Source organism: Hyla sarda, chromosome 4, assembly GCF_029499605.1.
Source record: "Hyla sarda isolate aHylSar1 chromosome 4, aHylSar1.hap1, whole genome shotgun sequence".
NCBI lineage: Eukaryota > Metazoa > Chordata > Amphibia > Anura > Hylidae > Hyla > Hyla sarda.
In genome coordinates, this window is record NC_079192.1 from 399,177,672 (window position 1) to 399,192,831 (window position 15,160).

Here is a 15,160-nt window from a genome sequence, read left to right on the forward strand (position 1 = left end):
CTGTTTAACTTTCTAGCACCAGTTGATAAAAAATATATATATATATAAAAAAAAAAAAGGTTTTCCACTGGAGTACCCCTTTAAAGAATGTGTCCTTATACAGGGATCGATACAAAGACTAAGGACCCTTTTGCTGGTTAGGAAAATTTTCCCATCTGGACACAAATTTCTGTTTGCAGAAGGATATTTTGTTTAGTTATTGATTTCCAATTAAACAATGTTTACCCTATACACTCACATCAATCCATCGGGTAATCCCAGACCGATAATTTTCACAGCCCTGCTATTACCGTATTTTTCGCCGTATAAGACGCACTTTTTCTTCCCCAAAACTGTGGGGGAAAAGTTGGTGCATCTTATACGGCAAATACACATTAAAACCCTGTCATATGGCGGCGGTCTCTGCGGCCATCAACGGCTGGGACCCGCGGCTAATACAGGACATCACCGATCGCGGTGATGCCCTGTATTAACCCTTCAGATGCAGCGATCAAAGCTGACCGCCGCATCTGAAGTGAAAGTGACACATATCCGGCTGCTCAATCGGGCTGTTCGGGACCGCCGCGGTGAAATCGCGGCGTCCGGAACAGCTTACAGGACACCGGGAGGGACCTTACCTTTCTCCTCGGTGTCTGCTCCGTGCCGGGATCCCCTGCATGGCCGGCGCTCTCCATCGTCATCACGTTGTCGCGCACGCCATCCCCTCATCCAATAGGAGCAGCGTGCGTAGAGGCGTGATGGCGGCGACGGAGAGCGAGGATACCGGGTATCAGACGTTTCGGAGCGACGGGGACACCCCGGGGAGGCGGCAACAGCGATGGAGGGCGACATCCAGGGCAGCGGTGACGGGTTCGGAGTGGCGGGGGCACGTGAATATTACCTCCTATACCAGTGGTCTTCAACCAGCGGACCTCCAGATGTTGCAAAACTACAACTCCCAGCATGCCCGGACAGCCAACGACTGTCCGGGCATGCTGGGAGTTGTAGTTTTGCAACATCTGGAGGTCCGCAGGTTGAAGATCACTGTCCTATACTTTACATTTGGTTCAGATTCTTTTTTTCTAGATTTTCACCCTTTAAAATTGGGTGCGTCTTATGTGCCGCAGCGTCTTATATGGCGAAAAATACGGTACATCATACATTTCCCCCATACAGATATTATGGGAAGGGAAATCACACTGTAAACGCAACTAAATACTTCTGCACTTCGAAACCTTAATAGTGGAGATTTATTAAAACAAGTGTGGAGTAAGAGTGGTGCAATTGCCCATAGCAACCAGATTTCTTTCACTTTTAACCCCTTAAGGACCAATGCAAATAAACCTGTACGCCCCTGAAAGACCAGGCCTGTTTTTTCAAATCGGGGATGTCTGTCTTTATTAGAGAATAACTCTGGTAACGTTTTGCCAATCACGATAATTCTGACATTGGTTTTTTTGTCACAAGTTGTCCTTCATGTACATAGTAAAAGTAGCTTGTGACCCCGTCCTCTGTTTTCGCATTGTGGATTCAACACTGCCTCACTCCAGTCTGGGACGCTTGCTTCATGTCCATATTTCTCAAGTATCAAGATTACAGTGTTCTTAATGAACACAAACTATACTTTTATTGTGCATTCTTCATCATTTATTGAGCAAGTAGGCTGGCAGGCTCCAGTACTGTGGAGGCTATTTTACATTGTATTGTGTATTGAGGACGGGTGTCTTTAGGAGAGGGGGTTCATGGCCCCTCTCCTAGGTTGTGCACTGGCTCTTTTGAGTCAGTTTTTTAGATGTTTTTAAACCCCTTTTGTACTGAGTAATGTGTGTGCAACATATTGTTCTGCTGTTTAATACCGTATTTATCGGGGTATACCACGCACCGGCCTATAACACGCACCCTCATTTTACCAAGGATATTTGGGTAAAAAACTTTTTTTACCCAAATATCCATGGTAAAATGAGGGTGCGTGTGTGCGCGTGTATACCCCGATATACCCCCAGGATAGGCAGGGGGAGAGAGGCCGTCGCTGCCCGCTTCTCTCCCCCTGCCTTCCCTGGGGTCTAGAGCGCTGCTGTCGGCCCTTCTCACCCCCTGGCTATCGGCGCCGCTGCCCGTTCTGTCCCCCTGACTATCGGTGCCGGCGCCGATAGCCAGGGGGAGAGAAGCGGCGCCGACAGCCAGGGGGAGAGAAGGGGCAGCGGCACCCATTGCCGGTGCCGCTGCCCCGTTGCCTCCCCCCATCCCCGGTGGCATAATTACCTGAGTCGGGTCCGCGCTGCTGCAGGCCTCCGGCGTGCGTCCCCTGCGTCGTTGCTATGCACGGCGCACTGACGTCATGCGCCGCGCCGTTCAGCGCATAGCAACGACGCCGGGGACGCACGCCGGAGGCCTGCAGCAGCGCGGACCCGACCAGGTAATTATGCCACCGGGGATGGGGGGAGGCAACGGGGCAGCGGCGCCGGCAATGGGTGCCGCTGCCCCTTCTCTCCCCCTGGCTATCGGCGCCGGTACCGATAGTCAGGGGGACAGAACGGGCAGCGGCGCCGATAGCCAGGGGGTGAGAAGGGCCGGCAGTAGGGCTCTAGACCCCAGGGAAGGCAGGGGGAGAGAAGCGGGCAGCGACGGCCTCTCTCCCCCTGACTTTCCTGGGGCGGTATCGGCGTATAACACGCACATAGATTTTAGGCTAAAAATTTTAGCCTAAAAAGTGCGTGTTATACGCCGATAAATACGGTATTTTTTGAGCATAATAAAAATTCTTTGAATATGAATTTTTTGGGTGTGCTACTAATTGCAGTGAATTTCTTTTTTTCTCCTCTTTTACATAGTAAAAGTAAGCCTATATCATTTGTAGTTTTTATTTACAATGCAAAAAATCATGACATTTTTACAAAAAATTAAGATTTTTTGCTATTTTAACACTAATAGGTGGCATATATTTATACTTACTGACCAAATAGTTTATGAAACTTATACTTTCAGATGTCTACTTTATTTTGACGTCATTTTTTAGTTTTTAATTAACATTTTAAATTAGTTAGAAGCCTAACAATTTAACTTGAAATTTTGAAAATTTGAAAAGTACATCTTTTTTTATGTGCTATGCAAGGTTTGCAGAAATTAAAAGGTAGTAGAACATAGGAACACCCCCCCCCCCAAATGACCCCATTTTAAAAACTAGACCCCTTAAGGTATTCGCTAGGGGGTACAGTGAGTATTTTAACACCATAGTTTTTTGGCATGAATTATTACAAAGTCAGTGTTAAAAATTCGAAATTTGCAATTTTTCACAAATGCATCATTTGGGGGGCATATTTTTTGTACATCACTTCTGATATTGAAAGAAATGCACCCTATATTTTATTTAGCTGCTTGTCCCATGTTTGGAAATACCCCCGCTTTGGCCATATATGGTTCCTTGGCCGCGTGGTAGGACTCAGAAGCAGAGGAGCGCCATTTGGCTTTCAGGGCAGAACAGTACCCCCACCCCCACAAGTGACCCCATTTATATACCGCACCCCTACAAGTTATTGGCTGCACCAGGGACCACTCTGATTGGTCCTTGGTCGGCTGGCAGTATAACGCGTCTGTCTGTGACAGTTAAGGCTCCTGATTGATATATCCGCCATGTTGTGGGAATAAGCACCCGCTCATGGCGAATATATCCATCACTGCTGCGGCTGGGTAGCTCAGTGTGTCCGCTCATGACTGCTGGCGGGAAATCCGCCGCTATGAGTGGACACACAAAGCTACCCAGCCGCAGCAGCGAGCTCATTACCGTGACTGCTGCATAATGTGTAGGATCACATGGTGGACATCCGCAGCATATTACATGCTGCGAATGTCCGCCAATGCGATCCTACACATTATGCATTTTTTTTTATTAGATTCATTTAATAAATGTATTTTTTTTATTTTTTTTTATTTTTTTTTTACACTTTTATTAAATTTTTATTTATTTTTACACTTTTTAATGCTTTGGAATACTTAGTATTCCAAAGCATTGCAGTTATATGCATATTAGGACATGTCTCTCAGGCAATACCCAGGGCAGACCTGGGGGTCTTTTAGGACCCCCGGCAGCCCAGGTATGCAGCAGCACCCCGCGATCGCGATGCGGGGTGCTGCAGGAGAGACAGAGGGAGCCCCCTCCCTCTGTCAGAACTCCTTACAGCGCGCGGTCACTTCTGACCGCGGCTGTAGGGGTTAAACTGTCAGGAGTGAAGTGATCTTCACTCCCGGCAGTGCGGCCACACACAGCACCCCGTGATCGCGCTGCGGGGTGCTGCAGAGGAGACAGAGGGAGCTCCCTCCCTCTGTCATAACAGTTACAGCCCGCGGTCATTTCCGACCGCGGCTGTAAGGGTTAAAACTGCCGGGACCGAAGTTTACTTCGGTCCTGGCAGTGCAGCAGGGTCCTGGCTGTGTTCCCGATTCCCTGCCGCGATCTCGTGGGTGCACTGGGCAGCACCCACGAGAACTATGGACGAGTATAGACGTCCAGGTGCGGGAACAGCCGCCAACCTGGACGTCTATACTCGTCCATGGTCGTTATCGGGTTAAAAAGGCCTCTGAATAATAAAAGAAGTGATCTAATCGGTTGCTATGGACAACTGCACCGCTCTTCCTCTACACCGGTTTTGATAAATCTTCCCCATTGTGTTCAGTGTGGTCATCTGATATCAGGGGCTGCCTTAGTCTCCCTTACATAGGTCATGTGGTTTGTTTTAGGAATTTCACTATCCCAATTTACAGTGTGTGTGTACCTCCATCATCCTTGGGGCGTTCCCATGCATGCCCAGTAACCACTGCCCTTGGGCAATAGTACAGTGGTTCTCAACCTTTTTTGCCCCCTTGACTAGAGATGAGCGAACTTACAGTAAATTTGATTCGTCACGAACTTCTCGGCTCGGCAGTTGATGGCTTATCCTGGAAAAGGTGGATACAGTCCTAGGAGACTCTTTCCTGAACTAATCTATGCAGGATAAGTCATCAACTGCCCAGTCGAGAAGTTTGTGACGAATCGAATTTACTGTAAGTTCGCTCATCTCTACCCTTGACAGCCCAACCCCCATATTAGAGACATTTTGTAATGATTATAGTATAATGTATATGCTTTACTATTTACTACTTTTCTTCTATAACAGGCCCCCTGTTCCTCTCCCTATCTCCCCAGTCCAGCGATTTACAGGTGACGTCTTCTCTAACTTGAGTTGTTTACTTTTCTTTCCTTCACTATCTGGCCTAGACCGCCATTAAAGGGGTATTCTAGGGGGAAAAATTTTTTTTAGATCAACGGCTCCAGAAAGTTAAACAGATTTGTAAAATACTTCAATTAAAAAATCTTAAACCTTCCAACAATAATTATCAGCTGCTGAAGTTGAGTTGTTCTTATCTGTCCGGAAACAGTGCTCTCTGCTGACATCTCTGCTTGTTTCAGGAACTGCACAGAGGAGAATAGGTTTGCTATGGGAATTTGCTTCTACTCTCGACAGCTTTCAAGACACTTGTCATCAGAGAGCATTTAGACAGAAAAGAGCAACTCAACTTCAGCAGCTCATAAGTACTGAAAGGATTAAGATTTTTTTTATAGAAGTAATTTACAAAACTAATGTGCAAGGAGAAGGTGAAAAAAGTCGGCAGACTCACCAAGGCTTCTTTTTTCAGGGTTGCTTCTTTATTAAATACTCACATACAAAACTTTGTGCGAAAGGGGAGAGAGGATCACATGGAGGGGGGTATTCACTGTCAGGCGACAGAATCTGTTTCACTCGGTAGTCGAGCTTCTTCTGGCCATGATGAATTTTCACCTTCTCCTTGCACACTGTATTTGACTTGTCTTACAAGTCAGAGCACTACCTTAGCTTCGGGGACTACTCCTATTCACCCTAGATCCAGGTCCTTTTGGTGGTCAGCAGCAGTGCCGGACATTGATATCTCTGTTTTTTGCCTAATTTACAAAACTGTTTAACTTTCTGGAGCCAGTTGATATATAAAAAAAAAAGTTTTTTTTCCTGGAATACCCCTTTAAGATTTCTCCCATACAAGACTTCTCCACAGAACCAGCCAATGAACATTTTAGACTCCTTTCTGCAGTACAATACCCACCTATTTACAAACTCCCCATGTTTATTGTCACACATGGCAATAGTATCCGCTTTGCGTCCCCCATAAAGTTGTTAGGTCCCCTCTGTGCCCACAAATTTAGCTGTAGGCCCCCAAACTGCCCCCATACTGTCCCGCTTTGTTGCTCCACTGCTCCTCTGGTCTGGTGACCTATTGTTATGGCTCATAGTATTAGGTCCTCGGTCTACAGGGGCAGTGGAGCAACAAAGCTGATGGTAGTTACTGCCCACAGCAGCCCAGTGCCCGTGCTTCTTCTTTGCTGTCCTCCTGCTCCGCTCCTCAGTGCAGTGATGTCAGCCCACCATTTCTTTCAAAGTGGTCCAGACCAGTGGCTGTGGCTGCCATTACTTTTTTTTTTTCCAAGTACCCCCAGGAGAACTGCGAAGTACCCCTGGGGGTACTTGTACCCCGGGTTGAGAACCACCACAATTAGTACAAGCAGTGACAATGTGCAGAACAGAAAGGCCCTGTAAAGCGGGATGCTGGGTGGTCTGTACAGCAGGAGGAGCATGTAGACCAGTGTTTCCCAACCAGGTTGCCCCCAGCTGTTGCAAAACTACAACTCCCAGCATGGCCGGACAGCCGAAGGCTGGTTGGGAAACTAAATAACTAAACCTCAAGGCCTAAGCCCGGGGTATGAAACCCCTATTGCTTACCCCTAAAATATATCTTTTACTTCATAATATTAAAATACAGATCCCAACAAAAAAGATAGGTTAAAACTGATAACCAAGTGACCCTAGTATCAATTCGACTCATTTTAAGGGAGCAATCTCCACTTAATAACTAGGTAGCCCTGCAGTGGCTACCTATTGTGAGGATCACACTGGTATCACTTAAAATACAATACTATTGCCACCTCTACGCGTTTCGCCGCCTATGCAGCTTTCTCAAGAGGCAATGGTGGCAATGAAAGCTGCCAAATGTCATATACCACCGTTGCCTCTTGAGAAAGCCGCGGAGGCGGCGAAACATGTAGAGGCGGCAATAGTGTTGTATTTTAAGTGATACCAGTGTGATCCTTACAATAGGTAGCCACTGCAGGGCTACCTCGTTATTAAGTGGAGATAGCTCCCTTTTTTGTTGGGATCTGTATTAATATTATGAAATAAATTATATATTTTAGGGGTAAGCAATAGGGCTTTCATACCCCGGGCTTAGGCCTTGGGGGTTAGTTATTTAGTTGGTTGGTTATACGGCCTCTTACTACCCCAGGGTAGTCTGTTTAGTTTAATCACCCTAGTTGGGAAACACTGATGTAGACAATGGCGTTTGCTTGGACATATTGATTTTGTGTATCTAATAACTGGCGACAAAAATAAAGTGAAGTTCTCCCCCAATAGTAAGGCTGTCTAAACGGTGTCAACAAGTGCCCATCACCTCGTACACAGTTTTCTGTCGTCCGTATTGGACAGTTATCTGTAGACGTAAAAGGGCCTTTAGGTATTTTTTATGAAGGAAAACTAGTCATGTCGTTTACATACAATTTCCTGAACCGTACCTTGTAACCGAGGCCCCCACGGCCCCCTTCCTGTCAGCCTCCACGATAATCCTGTTCTTGGAGAGCTGTTCCTGAATCAAGATTACTTTTTCTACTCCTTTAACAATAAAGTAACCTCCTGTGGAAAAAAAAAAACAGGAAAATTATTAAATTAAAATCAAATTTTTTTCACACTTTTAGGGCACGTTCACGCAATGATAATCTTTTGTTACTATTTACAATATTCACCATGGGTATACGGAAAATCCGCGATAGCAGCAGCTTTGCGGATTGCCAGCGGACCCATTGAAATGAATGGTGGTGAAAATCCTCTGCGAGTTATTAAAGGGGTATTCCAGGATTTTTTTTTTATCTGACTATGCTACAAGGGCTGTAAAGATTGTGTCTTTACTTGTGTGTGAAGGTGGTCTCACAATTCTTCTGATGATTTTCGCACCAATATTTATAGTTAAAAGCATACAAAATTACTCAGGTAAGAGTGCAGCCGAGACATGACATCACTAGTCAGGTATGCAAAGGGAGAGTGTCCTGCTTCAATGGGTGAAGCGACTGCTGGGTGGGAGAGATATCATTCTGCAACTAATTGTATTTTCTAAAACAGCTGGTTAGAAAAAGCTGGTCTTTTGAATGGAATGCAGCTCATTTGTGTTTCAATGGGTGGGGTGGCTGATGGGTGGGAGGGAGAAAAGTGGCGTCACACTTGCAAACAAGGAACTATGGGATTTGTAGTTTGAGAGGACAAACTCCAACAGGAAATACAGAGTTCACAACAAAATAGTTATAGTGCTATGGTAATCTCGCAACATATCCATTTAGCTCCAAGACAAGCGCAGATCCTTCCCAAGCATTTCCATTACTGTCTAGCAGGTACGTTCTAAAATCCCCTTATGGTGGACAACCCCTTTAAGTGTAAACGTACCCAGAGTTGGGAAAGGCGTATTGTTTCTGATTAGGGCCATTAATACATTTATTCCAAGCAGAATTATGTTTGCACACTTGCGGAATCAGCGCTTATTTTGTGTGCCATTCATGTGTGGGGGGGGGGGGAAATAAAAAAAATAATAATAATAATAAGTCCCATTAAAACAAAAGGGATTCTGCTGTGGAATTCCCTAAAAAGACTTCTAAATAAACTACAGTAATTGTGCTTGGACTCCCATATTGTTGAGTGGATTAGGCAGTGGCTGAGTGACAGACAACAGAGGGTTGTAGTCAATGGAGAATATTCAGAGCAAGGTCTTGTCACCAGTGGGGACCTCAGGGATCTGTACTGGGACCAATTTTGTTTAATGTCTTCATTAGTGATATTATAGAAGGTCTCGATGGTAATAAGGCTATTCTTCATATAAGATAGGGATAGGTATAAGACTATCCTTCATATAAGATAGAGATAGGTATAAGGCTATCCTTCATATAAAATAGAGATAGGTATAAGGTTATCCTTCATATAAGATAGAGATAGGTATAAGGTTATCCTTCATATAAGATAGAGATAGGTATAAGGTTATCCTTCATATAAGATAGGGATAGGTATAAGGTTATCCTTCATATAAGATAGAGATAGGTATAAGGCTATCCTTCATATAAGATAGAAATAGGTATAAGGCTATCCTTCATATAATATAGGGATAGGTATAAGGCTATCCTTCATATAAGATAGAGATAGGTATAAGGCTATCCTTCATATAAGATAGAGATAGGTATAAGGTTATCCTTCATATAAGATAGAGATAGGTATAAGGTTATCCTTCATATAAGATAGGGATAGACATAATGTTATCCTTCATATAAGATAGAGATAGGCATAAGGCTATCCTTCATATAAGATAGAAATAGGTATAAGGCTATCCTTCATATAAGATAGAGATAGGCATAAGGCTATCCTTCATATAAGATAGGGATAGGTATAAGGCTATCCTTCATATAAGATAGAGATAGGTATAAGGATATCCTCCATATAAGATAGGGCCAGGGACTATTCATAGTATTCAGATTATTGGGCAGACTAGATGGGCCAAATGGTTCTTATCTGCCGACATGTTCTATGTTCCTATGAATGAACATGTTTTTTCTTTTGGCGGAATTGGGATTGCCGAATTTCCGTGTCGGAAATTAGGCAGTGTGAACTGTGCAGCAAAATCCCATTAAGAATTGAAACGTCAATTATGAAATGCTTATGTGTAAGCAGGTGTTCACTCTCTGTACTGCCGAAGGGCTAGAAGTCTGAAACAAATGTCTGCAGATGACCGTTTCATCGTTTTCGAGGAGACTGTTTCGGCAAGTATGAGTCTGTTTTATTCCTGGAAACTCTAAATCTGGATAGATTTCTAATTAAAATTGTTTTTTTTATAGGAAAGACTAATACGTAACATGTTATATAAGTGTTTTCCAACCAGCGTGCCTCCAGCTGTTGCAAAACTACAACTCTCAGTATGCCCAGACAGCCGAAGGCTGTCTGGGCATGCTGAGAGTTGTAGTTTTGCAACAGCTGGAGGCACGCTGGTTGGGAAATACTGTTGTATAAACCTTGCTGTATGTAATGCACTTCTCATTCACACCTGGATCCAGTGGACATTCATTCAGTTTGGCAAATTCCGCTGGAGTCTTGCCCATGAGAACACAGTTGGAACTCCGCAGCATGATCGGCATTCTGTAAAAAAAGAAAAGGTCATTAAAAAGGGGTTATCCAATAAAAAACTTTTTTTTTATATAGATATCAACTGGCTCCAGAAAGTTAAACAGATTTGTAAATGACTTCTATTAAAAAAATCTTAATCCTTTCAGTACTTATGAGCTTCTGAAGTTAAGGTTGTTCTTTTCTGTCTAAGTGTTCTCTGATGACACGTGTCTCAGGAACCGCCCAGTTTAGAAGCAAATCCCCATAGCAAACCTCTTCTAAACTCGGCGGTTCCCGAGACACGTATCATCAGAGAGAACTTAGACAGAAAAGAACAAGCTTAACTTCAGAAGCTCATAAGTACTGAAAGGATTAAGATTTTTTAATAGAAGTAATTTACAAATCTGTTTAACTTTCTGGAGCCAGTTGATATATATAAAAAAAAAAAAAAAAAGTTTTTTCCTGGATAACCCCTTTAAAACTACTGGGAAAAGCTACTGAAAAGTGATTTATGGTATAGAAGTGTGTATAGCTGCAGAGCAGTGTGCTACCCGTAGGGGGGAAACAATGATGCTAAATGTAAGGATTACAGACTGTTCTGGAACAAAGTCCGCAACAGACTGGACCTCAAGATCACACAGTACGTTATCCTATTACCTGCCGATAGGTAAGGCGTTTCGGATAATCCTTTGGCTGCCCCTTGTGTACTCAATATCAACTGTAATTGGTGCCGAGTAGGTCATATCTCTGAGACGACACTGAAATAGCAAAAAAATTCATTTTAAATAAAATAAATTAAATTAAATTAATAAAATAAAATATACAGTTAAAATATCCAAATATGTTCTCCTAGCCCATGTCAGACCCTATCACAGTCTGTATGTGAACACCATAACCCAGACAACATGTGTTCATTGCAAAAAGCTCATGTATATACCTCATGCGGCGATACTGGTCTGGTCACATTGAAGCTCTCTTCCACATCTGGAACACCCACATATATATTGAGGTACCTGAAAAAAAAAAAAAAACGAAAGGGATACAATTTAATCCCGAGGGTTTAATCTAAAGTTACTTTTTAAAGGGGTATTCACGTGGAAAAAATTTTTTTTTTTTTTTTTTTTAAACCAACTGGTGCCAGAAAGTTAAACAGATTTGTAAATTACTTCTATTATAAAATCTTAATCCTTCCAGTACTTTTTAGGGGTTGTATACTAAAGAGGAAATGCTTTAATTTTTGGATTTCTCTTCTGTCATGACAACAGTGCTCTCTGCTGACCTCTGCTGTCCATTTTAGGAACTGTCCAGAGCAGGAGAAAATACCCATAGCAAACATATGCTACTCTGGACAGTTCCTAAAATGGACAGCAGAGGTCAGCAGAGAGCACTGTGGTCGTGACAGAAGAGTAATCCAAAAATTAAAGCATTTCCTCTGTAGTATACAGCCCCAAAAAAGTACTGGAAGGATTAAAGGATTTTTTTCAATAGAAGTAATTTACAAATCTGTTTAACTTTCTGGCACCAGTTGGTTTAAAAAAAAAAAATTAAATAAATAAATACATTTTCCACCGGAGTACCCCTTTAACTCACTGCAATAGCTTTTACATTTAAAAGTGAAGGTTCAGGTTTACACTGAAAACATTTTTTTAAATATTATATACAACTCAGCCCTGCATTTGTTTTCCTTTGTTAATTTTGTTAAAGCGAACCTCCAATTGTAATGTAAATTTTATGAAAAATTATTGCGAAGCACTAAATGCCAGCGCTTAGCGCCAAAAAATGCCTAAACGGGGCGCCGTTCTCCCTGCCGTATCATAAAAAGCTAACGCTTGCAGAGAGCCATTTGGAAAATGTAGAGTTAATAGCAACAATAAAGGGCCTCCCCATTGACCTTAATCTTAAACGTGGCACCTAAATGCCTGAACGGGGCGCCGTTCTCCCTGTCGCGTATAATTTTACAATTGGAGACAATGCCTTCCCCGTTCAGATATTTAGGTGCTGAATTTAAAATTAAGGTAATTTAGGAAAAAATACAGAGGTGCACAATGTGATTTATGATTTATTTAAAAATTTTGTATTTATTTATTAGTAATTTATTTAAAAAAAAAAAAAAAAAAAAGGCCTGTTTTTTTTATTCCTGGAATACCCCTTTAATGTTGCTATGAAATCTACATTTTCCAGACTGCTATCTGCTAGAGCTCATTTTTCCTGATAAGGGCTAAAAATACATCCCAAACACCTGCAGTGTGATCACTCTCTCATTCAAGCTGTACCACTACTTCCAAATGTAGCCAGCGTCACCATGATCCCTGGAGTGCTAAAAAGAACTTATCAAGCCATGGTCGAGAAAAAAATTCTTAACGCATTACATTAGCCTCTAATTCATGTGTTTGTCAGCAGGTGGCAGTAAAACTTAGTAAAAGTAGTGACAGTGTCCATTTATTTTTCTTAAAGGGGTTCTCCGGCGCTTAGACATCTTATCCCTTATCCAAAGGATAGGGGATAAGATGCCTGATCGCGGGGGTCCCACCGCTGGGGACCCCCGTGATCTTGCACGCCGTGTGACGTCACGCTCTGCCCCTCAATGCAAGCCTATGGGAGGGGGCGTGATAGCTGTCACGCCCTCTCCCATAGGCTTGCATAGAGCGTGGTGAAGCGTGACGTCACACGGGGGCGGGACGTCACAATGCTCCGGCCCTGTGGTCGTCGGTAATCAGACTCTGAGCGAACATGCTCCGGGGACTGATTATAAACGGGGTGCTGCGTGCAAGATCACACGGGGTCCCCAGCGGCGGGACCCTCGCGATCAGGCATCTTATCCCCTATCCTTTGGATAGGGGATAAGATGTCTAAGCGCCGGAGTACCCTTTAAATCCATGTTTAACCCTGTACAGTATATTCTACAAAAAAAATAATACCACACAGTAAATAAAGTGCCAGAAGTGAACTATACTCTACTGTGCCAAAATCCTATGAATCAATTCCAAGTGGAAGTGTATATGTACCCGATCCCCTAGTTTACACCCCCTCCCATAGACTTGCTTTGAGGGGGAAGGGTGCGACATCATGAGGGGGCGGGGCTATGACGTCACGAGGCGCCGGCTCCAGCGTTCGAAACTGTTTGTTCCAAACGCTGAGCAGCGGAGTACCCCTTTAACCCAAAGCCATTTGCAAAACCACTTGTGACACAAGCATGGACTTACTTTAAATACCACATGGGATCGGCATCACTCGTCACCTTCTCATTGGCTTTCATTATTTTTTTAATCTGATGAGTAAAATAGAAGTCATTACAAAACATTTAAACAAGTATAAAAAAAATTATAGTCTTAAGAAATAATAGTACTACTGTAGTGGACTCATAATTACTAATATAAACCGTAGTGGGGATAGAGATATATATATATATATATATATATATATATATATATATATATATATATATATATATATATATACACACATATATACACACACACACACACAAAGGTTGTGGTTAGAGATGAGCGAACTCACAGTAAATTCTACTCGTCACGAACTTCTCGGCTCGGCAGTTGATGACTTATCCTGCGTAAATTAGTTCAGCTTTCAGGTGCTCCGGTGGGCTGGAAAAGGTGGATAGAGTCCTAGGAGACTCTTTCCTAGGAATGTATCCACCTTTTCCAGCCCACCGGAGCACCTGAAAGCTGAACTAATTTATGCAGGATAAGTATCAACTGCCGAGCCGAGAAGTTCGTGACGAATCTAATTTACTGTAAGTTCGCTCATCTCTAGTTGCGGTACTACCTAGACTTTCTCACTTCTACTCCGTTGGTGCATTTTGCAGTATAAACTCTACTTGACAAGCCAGACGCCGTAATCTCTAGTACAGCACCATTCAGCATGAGGGGACAACCTACCTCCACATTGACGAAGTAGTTGAATGAATCTATGTGCTGCTTGACCAGACCCTTCACCTGGAAAACATAAAAACAGCAGATTGATAAAATCGAGTTACAGTAAAGCAGTGTTTCCCAACCAGGGTGCCTACAGCTGCTGCAAAACTACAACTCCCAGCATGCCCGGACAGCCAAAGGCTGTCCGGGCATGCTAAGAGTTGTAGTTTTGCAACATCTGGAGGCACCCTGGTTGGGTAACACTGCCATATAGACTGACAAGAAAGGCCAACAGGTGTTTTGTGCAAAGTTACACCAACAAGTCCCAGCTCTGTGCTTTACTGCATGCTGCGAGAGAGGAGGTGGAGCAGCAGGTGAAGGGGCACTTCAAGCACAGATCTTACATCAAATCAGAAAGGATTGTGAGACACCATATATTGTACACAAAAGAAAAGAAAAACATATATAACATTTATTTATATATTTATTAGTGGCTTGGAGATAAATTTAAAAAAAAAAAAATTACCTTTAGAAAAGCAGGTAGTAATTTCCATTTTTCCTGCAAAACAAAAAGTACATAGATTATAAATAACAGAAGGACAAAACATGGAAAAACGTCTTCGAAGTGATTTTGCAGGGAGTAATGGAAGCCCAATAAACTGGGCACTGACACAGGATAATAATGTCCCTCGAGAAAACTGCTGGCAGTGATATAATGGTAGGCACTGGCATCTGCCCCCACATGTTACTAACACACATTCTGTAGGTTAGAAGAAGTAAGGAACAGAGGGAAGGGCGTAGGACCACAGCATTATATATATTTTTTTAATACATTGTTAAATCTGTTCCGGTCATGGGGGAAGGGTGCATACCGCTGGCACACTGTCATGGGGGAAGGGTGCATACCGCTGGCACACTGTCATGGGGGAAGGGTGCATACCGCTGGCACACTGTCATGGGGGAAGGGTGCATACCGCTGGCACAGTCATGGGGGAAGGGTGCATACCGCTGGCACACTGTCATGGGGGAAGGGTGCATACCGCTGGCACAGTCATGGGG

General features: G+C 43.3%; 1 protein-coding gene across 1 annotated transcript in view; it reads right to left on the reverse strand.

Annotated features, from left to right (window-relative positions):
- The window catches only part of POLR3B (RNA polymerase III subunit B), a 129,620-nt gene that overhangs the window by 111,711 nt on the left and 2,749 nt on the right, over positions 1 to 15,160 (reverse strand). Inside the window, exons 2-8 of the mRNA XM_056569913.1 lie at positions 14,628 to 14,660; positions 14,126 to 14,182; positions 13,430 to 13,494; positions 11,164 to 11,239; positions 10,884 to 10,984; positions 10,168 to 10,259; positions 7,610 to 7,727 (exon numbers count right to left, since the gene is read on the reverse strand). Coding sequence (XP_056425888.1) covers positions 7,610 to 7,727; positions 10,168 to 10,259; positions 10,884 to 10,984; positions 11,164 to 11,239; positions 13,430 to 13,494; positions 14,126 to 14,182; positions 14,628 to 14,660 — 542 coding nt within the window. The remainder of the gene's footprint in view (positions 1 to 7,609; positions 7,728 to 10,167; positions 10,260 to 10,883; positions 10,985 to 11,163; positions 11,240 to 13,429; positions 13,495 to 14,125; positions 14,183 to 14,627; positions 14,661 to 15,160) is intronic.